Source organism: Gavialis gangeticus, unplaced genomic scaffold (genome assembly GCF_001723915.1).
Source record: "Gavialis gangeticus isolate Ggan-Ray unplaced genomic scaffold, GavGan_comp1, whole genome shotgun sequence".
Taxonomy (NCBI): Eukaryota; Metazoa; Chordata; order Crocodylia; family Gavialidae; genus Gavialis; species Gavialis gangeticus.
Window position 1 is genome coordinate 11,931,637 of NW_017729025.1, and position 11,238 is coordinate 11,942,874.

An 11,238-nucleotide genomic window follows, 5' to 3' on the forward strand; every position below is an offset into this window, starting at 1 on the left:
AATAATGGTCACAAGCTGGCAGAGGGTAGATTTAGGTTAAATATCAGGAGGTGCTACTTCACAGTCAGGGCGGCTAGGGTCTGGAACCAACTTCCAAGAGAAGTGGTGCAGGCTCCTACCCTGGGGGTTTTTAAGAGGAGGTTAGATGAACACCTTGCTGGGGTCGTTTGACCCCAGTACTCTTTCCTGCCATGGCAGGGGGTCAGACTAGATGATTTGCTCAGGTCCCTTCAGACCCTAGAAACCAAGAAACTATGAAACTGTATTTCTGTGAAGAAAACTAAAATGGAGGGTTGGGGGTTTTTTTTTGTAAAATTGCTATAATCTTTGACTGGTCAAAAATATGCAGTCAATTGACAATATTTGACCAGTGAATTGACTGACTTGCCAACCCTACAAAAATCCATTATTAGCTAGACACTAATAACCAAAGACTGAACACCAATACTGACTTCACAACATACTATAATCTACCTGATTCCCGATAATCTTCCTTCACACTACAGGTGATAACAACCCTCTTCCCTTTTGACAGGCCTTGATCTTCCACTAATTCGGCTCTTTTTTTCCATAAGTTGCTTATCTGCAACCCATGGAACTTCCTCTCCTCTCCAATGCTGCAGTTCTGCAGGCTGCTTTTAATCTCTGCTGTGCCTGCTTTATCGTTAGACCTGAGGAAGAATGCACTGCATTCAAAAGTTTGTCTAAGTCTTTCCCAACCATGCAACTGGTCCACTAGACTAGAGGACATCACTCAAAATTCCTTGCCTATCTCTAACTTGTATAGCCTAGTAAAACAAAGGCTGTGGTGCTAGGTCTGCCACCTTCAAATACCCAGGGAGGGAGGAAAGGAGTTAGACAACAGAAAGGGAAAAGAACTATTTAAGCTAAATGACACTTCTGACACCAAACAAATATGTATAAAATAGTCATTAAATGAGAAGGTGGCTTGTGCATCAGGGGAATAACATTCTGGTAAGACCTTTCACTAGAAGCACTAGGAGCAAAAAAACGTCACCAGCTTTAAGACTGAGATGGTTATCTGCGTTAGTCTGAAGTCAGGCAGAAGACAGGGCAGATCTGACAAAGTAGGTCTGCCTACAAAAGTATTTGCTTTTCTAAACTAGTTAGCCTCTAAGGTGCCACTCTACCCTACTTTCCACCTAGCTTTAAGATGGAGCTCAATAAGTTGATGAAAGGGAGCACAGCAGGGGATGACTCAATGTTCCAGGAGTTCCCTTCTTGTCACACAGTCTTATTTTTAAATCTTGCTCGGCCTGTCTCCATTGAAAGTTGGGAACTGTTGACAAGCAAGTGACTTATACCGCTCTGTGCAGGAAGCCCTTAAAGCTCAACCTGAAATGTTCTGCACAACCTACGGTATAGACAATCATACATTTTACCTGATTTAAAAGGGGAAGGGGAGCTACTGTTAAGGATAACACAGCATGTCACACTAACTGGATGATCCCAGTGAGTTAAATCACTCTAACTTTGACCTTGGATGAAGCAGGGTTAAAGTTGGAGCAGTTCTGCTACACTTCTTTCCTTACAGAATCACACAAAAGTAACAGCAGCATCCTAAAAGTTTAGTGGCATCCTTTGAAAAGGATACAATTTGTTACATCTGTGTCTACCCAAACAAAGAAGTTTTCCCTATGTCTAGCTGATTGAAGATGCCTTCAGGCTAGACATAAGGAAAAAACTTCTTTACAAGCCAAGTGCTAAGGATTTGGAACAGGCTTCCCCCAGAAGTGGTATAATCACCCACCCTGGCGATCTTCAAAAAACAACTTGATGCCCATCTTACTGGGATCACATGCAGGAGGGCTGGACCCAATGATCTGTAAGGTCCCTTCCAGCCCCTAACAACGATAAAATCATGAGATCTAGAGTACAGCATCGAATCTTCTAATGAACATTTAAAAATGTAAATAGATCTAAATTCCTGTAGCTTTCTAGTCAGCTTCTGAATCAGATGCTCAATTGTGAAGATATACAATGGATTCTTATATTGGCAGATACTTAAGAAAAAACCCTTCTGGTAAGTACACACACAACACACACCTCCTTGCACTGAAGCATCTGTTTATCGCTCTTGCAGCCTGGCAATGGAAATAATATAAACATTTAACCCTGTGAAATACAATATTGCCACTCTTTCTTCAGATGCCAACAGCATATCCAGGATTTAAAAAGTTTAAAGTAGCAATCTGAACAAATTGCAAAAGAATTCAAGTTTTGACAGAGCAACTGCTTTAAACCCTGTTGCTTGCAGTCATATACCAAGACCTATGCGAGAAGCTGTAACCAGGTTTGTTCTGTTTCTTAATGGGTTTCAAACGTCTTTGCATTGGAACACTCTGGTTACAATTATTCCCAGTCATTGTAATTATAACATAGAAGTTGAAATAAAATGGACTCTTACTGGCAAAACTGTCATGCTTGGGAGAACGTTTGTAGCAGGGAGGCTCACGGAGTGGTCCCTATCACCCAGCATGATGGCAACAGTCTCCGTGAGAGCTTCGCTCACTAAATGATTGATCATTTCCAAGTCCACCGGCACACCAGCATTGACAAAGAGCTGAAATCCTCCCCCACCTGCTGCTTCAACTAAAGACAAATAATAAACAAAATTAATACAAAATGTTATGCAACAGTAATAAATGCGTATAGAAGACAAGGAGCAATCTGCATCCTTCAAGAACTGCCAGACATTCCAAGAATCCCTCACAGAGAGAGAGAAACACTGAGACAGAAGACTTATCTGTGGCAACAGAAGGAACTGGGGGAAGGACTGAGATCAGATCTGTGATGCCTGTGCCTGCCTCTCTTGTTTGATAAGAAGGCAGCCATTTGAAATGTCTCTTCTTAACAGGAAAGATGGAAAGATAGTCAAAAGCTGGTAGAGTCTGCGGCATGCTGTGCTCCTGCTAAGCTGATTTGCCTGGAAGGAGGATGACCACAATTTGGCTTGCCAGACTGGCTAATTTGTGGCCTTTTATTTTATATTAAGGGCACGTGACAATTTACATTTTAGTGGCCTGACAACCCATTTATCCACTTCCACATAACCCAAAGAGTGAGTGTGCCATTTAGGCTTAACCAACTAAGCAACCTGTTGAAACATCTTTCAGCTTGAACTGGAGCTAGAATATCCTTTCGTCCCATCTACTTTGAAGGTGAAAAACAACTGAGAATAACCACTGTTCTTACTTACTGATGTCAGAGGTTACAGCCTCACCGTCTTCACTCTCTGATGCACTTACACTGGGCACCACTTCCTTCTGAACTGGGTACATCCCACTGATAATTCGTGCCATGACCTCTTGTTCCACCCTGACAAAAATAAGTCTCTTATTTAGCAGCCATCATGACACCTACATTTACACAACACATTATTTCTTCCTAATACATTTACTCCTACTGTTTCACTACCTCCAAACTCAGTGGACACTCACCAGCTAATTAACTGGTTTTCAATGGTTTCCCTCCTTTCAATGATTTCATCCAGAATATCTGCCGCATGTTGAGGAACAGGAGCAGGTGCCATTGGTGGAAATGGAGGACCATTATACTTTGGAGATACAACTTCAGCTTGTCTATTAAATTCCAGAACGGGTTCAGAGATTGCTGGGATTCCATCCTCTTCCTCCTCCTCTTCTTGATCCTAGTGACAGTAACAGGCAAATAAAACTGTTTGGTGTGCTTTCACAATACAGCATCACAAAGGTAAGCACCAGAGGTTTTATTTTGGGAAACAGCTATAGACAGGAATGTAAGACTGGAAGGGGCATTTTGGGCCACAGTGGAGTCCTTTGCAACTGCAGGCGCCACATCAAATAACCCCATTCATTAACTTAATCAAGCTCTATCGTAAAAACAGGTATGTTACTGCCCCTATATCTTCTATTTGAAGGCTGCTGCAGAACCCGATTGCTTTTATGTTCAGGTACCTTCTTCTAACTACTAGCCTAAATTTATTCATTGACAGTTCCTATGGCAACAGTGGCTTTTAGCTAAAATAATTATTTACTCTCCTTGGCCTTTGCCTCTATGTATTTGAAAAGATCAGATCCTCTCTCAGCCTTTAGTTTGCTAGTCTAAACCAAAGTTTTTTTAGTCTCATCTCATGAAACGAACTCCCCATTTGCCGATCACCTAGTACACACACATAACATACATTAAAAAAATGCCCTTTGTGGATCAGACCACCAGTCCATTTAGCCCAGAGCTGTCCAACTTCTAAGTGGCCAGGGGCCAAATGCTTCACAGGATGCATTGGCAGGGGCCACATCAGGGTGAGTAACAGTCCTGCCAGGCCACACTGCGTGTGGAGGCCCCTCTTTACCCCACAGCTGTACTATGTGCCCAGGCTCACCTTCAACTCCCCTGGCTGTGCCACACTGCGCTGTCCCCTGTATTGGGCAGGGTCGGGCAGCAAAAGCCAGACGAGGGAGAGCAGTTTGCAGGCTCCGGATTTTGCTGCAGCTGAATCAATGGGAGCAAGTGGCAGCAATTTAACCCCTCATGGGCTGCATGACATCTACAGGCCGCCAGTCAGACAACCCTAATCTAGCCCAGTATTCTGGTGTCAAAGGGTGCCTACAGAAGTGCATGGGGGTTGGGAAGAGCATGTTAATTAAAGTAGTTCCTATACACCCACTCTGATTAAAATGGCTCATTGTCACACGTACTAAGCATCCTGCATTCCAAAATGGCTGTGGGGGCGCTTTAACTAAAGCTCATTTGACTTGTTTGAGTTAGTGTCCCCATGTGGGACTCTTAATACACATGATGGTTAATCGTGGTTAATCAAGACTGCTCCAATATGTTCTAATTAAAATGCATTAGAGCACATCTATAGGCACCCAAAGAGTAGCAAAGGGTACAGTCTACAAAGGGGAAGGGTGAACAGGGTATGTCCACAATCACCCACCTCTTGTCCCTCTTCTACTGCAGCTTGCCGTTTAGGAAGTTCTGATTTGGATGCTGCAGCCCTGTCTACCATGCCCAATATCTACTGACAGGCCTTCCCTCCAAGAATCTGTCCAATCAATCCCTTTTTGAATGCTAATTAGTCTCCATAACATCACAAGTTAATCATCTACTGTGTAAGAAAGAATTTCCTCTGCTAAGTTTTCAACCTTAGTTTCATGTTATGTCCTCTAGTCCCAAGTATTGTGAGAAACAGTAAATAATAAATTCCTGTTTACTTTCTCTGCACTTTTTTGTAGTCCTCCCTCAAGTGTCTCTTTCCTAAGCTGAAAAATCCTAGCATATTTAGTCTCTCCTCATATGCAAGTCCCTCTAGATCCCCTGATCATCCTTGTTGTCCTTTTTTGTGCCTTTTTATTTTTAAGATGTGGGGACCTAGTAACCCCTTCTTGCCCCTGCTCCAGTTTTAATATAACTTGCTCGAATGTAGGTGACCATGTGCCATAGCAAATATGTACACTTTCCTTTTACTGTTTTGCAGTTAGTAAACACAATTCTAAATCCATCAACACTAAATTTGTAGAGGTACAGGAGTTGCTGATTAAAACCTAATTTAAGTAATTACATATTTCCAGCCTCTTGTGCTGGAAGCAGGAAGTTAGAAGAATAATTCTAAATTCCCTAGAAATGTATTTGTGGTTTAATTAAGTTACTTGACATACACTCTAGAAATGCTGTACCATACCAAAGATTTAAGATTTTTCTGTTTTCTCCAGAATTTAAATGAACATATCTAGCCCACCACTTGACTGTGAAGCTAAGCCCTCATGTCTATCATAGACTCATAGAAAATTAAGGTTGGAAGGTACCTTAGGAAGTCATCTAGTCCAACCCCCTGCTCAAAGCAGGACCAGCCCCAACTAGATCATCCCAGCCAAAGCTCTGTCTACTCACATCTTAAAAACCCCTAAGGATAGATATTCCACAACCTCTCCGGGTAACCTGTTCCAGTGCTTTACTACCCTCCCCTCCTTAGAAAGTTTTTCCCAATATCTAACCTAATCTTCCTTTGCTGCAGCTTGAGACCATTGCACCTTGTTTTGTCATCTGCCACCACCGAGAACAGGCCAGCTCCATCCTCTTTGGACCCACCCTTCACATAGCTGAAGGCTGCAATTAAATCCCTCTCCGTCTTCTCTTCTCCAGATTAAATCAGCCCTGTTCCTTCAGCCTCTCCTCATAGGTTATATTCCTTAGCTCCCTAACCATTTTGCTTGCTCTCTGCTGGACTCTCTCCAATTTGTCCACATCCGTTCTGTAGTGGGAGACCCAAAACTGGACACCATACTCCAGATGTGGCCTCACCAGTGCTGAATAGAGGGGAATAATCATTTCCCTTGATCTGCTGGCAACACTTCTACTAATGTGGCCCAGGATGCCATTAGCCTTCTTTGCAACAAGGGCACTTCGTTGGCTCATATTCAGCTTGCTGTCCACGGTAACCCCCAGGTCGTCTTCTGAAGAGCTGCTGCTTAGCTAGTCAGTCCCCATCCTGTACACAAATCTGCACTGAGTACACAAATCAGAGAATTCACATTTCTAAGGGAAGTGCTACTAACTCCAAAGCTTTATGCTATTTTAAATAAGCTCATTAATTCTTTTGCTATAATTATTTGCTGCAGAATTACAAGGGATTTCTGGGCAATTAAATGTGAGAACACAAAACAGTTTCCCATGACTCCAGTCCTTTTGCATTTGTTTTTTTTTTGCTCCTCTTACATCCATCTCTATATGCAGCTGTGACCATCAAGCCATCTTCCACTGAAGCATATCATTTATTCTATCAGATGCACCACAAGGGTGCAAAATTCACTTGTGAAATAAATTTTACCTGGCCAAATAATAACACAAGATATGGACAAATGCAAAACTTAACTGCTTTCAAAGAGGAAAAACTGCTGCTTGCAAAGTGTGGTTGGGATTAATGGGAGTGGGGGCTGGACAGGGAGGTGATGGCCGGGGGTTGGAGTTGGAGTTCTTGGGTTTTGGGGTGTTGCTTGTCTTGGTGAATGCTGCCCGTGGCTAATTTATTTATTGTAAGCTCTGAGCCTTTCAGACAAGGATATACATCTCATATTAAATAAATAGGGTCCCTGCAAGAGCCTGCCGCAAACACAAGTGATGTAAAATTTGACCCTGAGTGAAGCAAAGTTAAACTTGGAACAGACTTGCTACAAAGTTGCAGCGTAACAGCTTCTATGGGTATTCTTTAATATCAATACAAGTGTTATGCATGTGGATATACACATAGACCTTCTGCGAGTAAAAATTCCTCATGGAAATATGGAGTTGATGAACTGGACATTTAGTTAGCAGCTTGGATTGTGTAGTGCAGGGGTAAATGAATAAATAAAAAAAAAAAAACTCAGTTTAAACTCATTTTTACTGGAATTCATCTCCTGAAGTTTTCCAGAAGAGAAAGAGACATTCTACCAAATACTTTTTTCCAACTCATATATAAAACCCTTTTGTATTTTCCTATGGGGGGAAGAATAGGTTATTTTTGAAGGATAAACAGGAAGAAGGGGGAAATATCCCCCTGCCTCTCCCAATGTTAATTTTTCTTTTCTTGCTTTCTCTTCCACCCATGTTTGTGTACTTTACTTAGAAAAAGGAATCACAGCCTGCAGTTGCACAGGACAGCAAACAGTCTTTCTCTAAGAAGAAAAGACTCTGTGAACCTCTGAAGACGAGTAATTTACTTGAATAATGCATACGTTAGAGCCGAGACAAGCAATTTGCATATTTGGGTGACAAACAAGTTGTATAAAAGCTAAAAGCTTTACTCATTAAATATCATATACATGTAATATTACACTTAATAACTCATATGAAGGCCATATCATCTTGAAATGTCTCTGGATTACTTGCAAGTTCCTAAGCAATTCATTCTATCGGGATATATGTATTCGTGGTCATAATTCATTCTGACAGCAAATGTACAGATTCCTTTGTCCCATGTTTCAATATGCATGCTTTCTACTGACTACATTATTCCTATAAATTTTCTTTGATGTCTCCTATTTAATATACCCTTTCCCAAAGTATTTAAAATGCAAACATGTGGATTAAATAAAGTACCTGTAATAAATCTTGCATATAATTAGTACCTTCTGACTAAGACATTTTTCTATATTGCCAAGCCACATGCATAAGATATTTTATATTTTAGTAGAATACAGATTTGAAGAGAATGATATGACCTGCGGTGAATAAATAATATATAAATAAAGGTATTTAATTATACAAACCAAATCTGCTCATATAACATTTTCCAGCCTTCTCAAAAATTAGCATGAGTGTATACTGCATTACCATCCGTAAGCATCTTTGAAAATATCTATCATAACTACCAGTAAAAAAAACCTGACATGAATTTGAAATTCCTTCAGGTTTAGTTGGAATAGTAACCACTCTACATTCCATTCAAGTTAAATCTCACTCTATTTATTTCCTAAAGTCACATTCAGATGATGTCAGAGTAATTAAAATATAATAAAGGAGAGCCTGACAGCCTTGTTTTACCATTAGAAAAAATACATTAAGAGCCCCTTGTTACAGTTAGATAAAACTCAGTCATACATTTTTCTTTTTTAACACTGGTGTTTTCAAGTATTTCATGGGAAAAGTATGGGCTGCACTACAAACATCATCTCTGAACACTGTCCTGATGAGTAACACATGTCACTACCATAATCCTTAGGGGAAAATTTAGGTGCCTTGGAAAGAGATCCAACATTTACTCAGGTCAGCACAGTTTATGCCCATTACTATTTGGCAAAGTATGAGCGCAATACCTAGGGTCTAAGTTCCTTTTTTTTGAAAAAAGAGTCCCTAGTGGTTAGAATCAGTCTCACTGTAAGGGTTTGTTTTCAGAGGACATGTTAATCACTGCATAAATTTAATGTGTAGAGGGGGCCTTATACTCATGCTTATAAACGCAAAGGTCTGAATGTGAAATAGAGGAAGTTAAAAAGGTATCATTCCAATGTAGATACTTTTTTCCCTTTCTGTATAAAAGGGCCTGCTCTCAGTTTAGTTTATGATGTTTTGTACGCAGTGCAAGAAAAAAAGGATGCAACAGATAAACTTCCAGTAGCAATGGAGAAGTACTACACTAGGCATTGATAAGAACTCATCTGAAACAGTCAAATTCCCATCAGCCCTATTCAACAATGGTGGGGACAATGTGGAAGGGGAGCAGAGAAGGGCACTAGAACAAGTAGGGAAAGGAGAGCTTGTTTTAGTGAAAACTGCAAGAACCTGACTTGTTTAACTGAGCTGAAGGCTGAGAGGAGATAGGAGTCCTGTCTAAAAAAAGTCACACCAGTGCATTTAACTTAAAAGACAACCTTAGCATAGACTGGCCTGGAATATGTTTAGCTGGATATTAGGAAAAAAAAAAAAGGTGTCTAACTCACAGAACAATGAGACACCAGAACAACTACCCACTACAGTAATGGCAGCGAGACACCCTAACTAAATTTAAGATGGAGCTTGATCAGTTTATATGGGATTAATCTGTGATGTGCTTGCCTGAAATTCCAGACAACTGGCCTTGCTGAACCTGGGACCATCTTCCAGTCCTGTTTTGTCTCTTCCTGGGTAAATCAAAAAGGGCTTTTCTAGAATAAGGGCATTGATACAGGGAAGGGGGCACTGCCATTATAATAACTGTTAAAAACTGTCTTGTGCAGAGAAACCATAAAGACTTGCCTACGTGTGAAAATTAAACTTGAATAAAATAGGGTGTGAACGTAACGCAGATTAAAATAATCCCGATTCATTCCAACTGTGGATGCTCTTATTTAGGAAGAAGAGTGTTTTAATAAAAACTAGCTTGGGATAAAGCACTTGTATTCCAGAATGGAATTAATATATCAACTAGAGGTGCCTCTGCTGGGGAGGAGGCTCTTCTCAGCTAGACTGGCTGACCTGCACCACCAGGCTTTAAACTAAGCCCGCGGGGGGATGTGGAGACCACTGCCACTGCTGGCCCACCAAGTGGCCCTTGCAAAGCCAGCAGGCCAAGGCACATAAGGGATCCCACCCCAGCCCCAGCCCTGGAACAAATGTAGGCAAGGCAAGAGTTCCTAAGGGGACACTTGCGCGTCTATACACAAATGCCAGGAGCCTGGGGAATAAACAGGAGGAACTTGTTCTCCTCCTAAATGCAAATAACTGATGTCATTGGGATAACGGAGACCCGGTGGGACTCCACCCATGACTGGACCACAGGTATAGATGGCTATACCCTGTACAGGAGGGATCGAGCGGACAAAAGGGGTGGGGGCGTAGCTCTCTACGTCAAGGAAAGCTACGCGCCCCTGCAAGCTGACACTGGCACCCATGATGGACGACTTGAGACCCTCTGGGTTAAAATCTGTGGGGAACATGGTGCAGGGGATACTATGGTGGGAGTCTACTACAGACCTCCCACCCAGAGTCAGGACCTCGACCAGGAATTCATCAGGGAATTGGCTGAGGCCGCACAATCATGGTGTACAGTTGTCATGGGAGAATTTAACTACCCAGACATCTCGTGGGAGGAGTGCTCGGCCACATCCGAGCAGTTGCAAAGCTTTGTCTCACGTGCAGACGACCTCTATCTGACATAGGAAGTCTACGGGCCGACAACAGGTAAAGCACTGCTCAACCTCGTACTGGCAACCGGGGTGACCTAACTGGCAACCTAACAATCAAAGGGAAGCTGGGTGACAGTGATCATGAACTGATCACTTTCACCATCTGCCATAAAGCTGGCAAGTTAGTCAGTTGTACAGAAGTCCTCAACTTCAGGAAAGCTGACTTTGACAAGCTAAGGAGGCTTGTCAGAGAGGCCCTAAAAGGCCACAACCCAATGGAGAGGGGAGTTCAGGACATGTGGATGCTCCTCAAGGGAGCAATCCTGGATGCACAAGCAAAGTCCATCCCATCTCAGAGGAAGGGCAGCAGGAGGGCACAGCAGCCCCCTTGGCTCTCCAGGGAACTAGCAAACCTCCTGCATCTTAAAAGGAGGACCTATAAAGGATGGAGGACTGGAACTGCCACCAAGGAGGAATACTCTGCTTTAGCCCGGACTTGCAGAGAGCAAATCAGGAAAGGCAAGGCTGCGATGGAACTCCAGCTAGCTACAAATATCAAGGAAAATAAAAAGTCCTTTTTTAGATATGTGGAGAGCCAGAGGAAAAGCAAAGGCAACACTGGACCCCTGCTGAACCAGATGGGACAACTGACAAT

The 11,238-nt window shown here is 42.2% G+C and overlaps 1 protein-coding gene across 6 annotated transcripts in view; it reads right to left on the minus strand.

Moving 5' to 3' along the window:
* Positions 1 to 11,238, minus strand: part of KIAA0586 (KIAA0586 ortholog) — a 118,370-nt gene that overhangs the window by 60,514 nt on the left and 46,618 nt on the right. For all 6 annotated transcript variants that reach the window (XR_002097595.1, XR_002097594.1, XM_019518396.1 and 3 more), the window contains 3 exons: positions 3,462 to 3,670; positions 3,221 to 3,339; positions 2,429 to 2,613 (listed from right to left, as the gene is read on the minus strand). Coding sequence is in view for 4 of the 6 variants with exons in the window: in XM_019518396.1 (XP_019373941.1) it covers positions 2,429 to 2,613; positions 3,221 to 3,339; positions 3,462 to 3,670 (513 nt within the window). In the remaining 2 variants the exon portion in view is untranslated. The remainder of the gene's footprint in view (positions 1 to 2,428; positions 2,614 to 3,220; positions 3,340 to 3,461; positions 3,671 to 11,238) is intronic.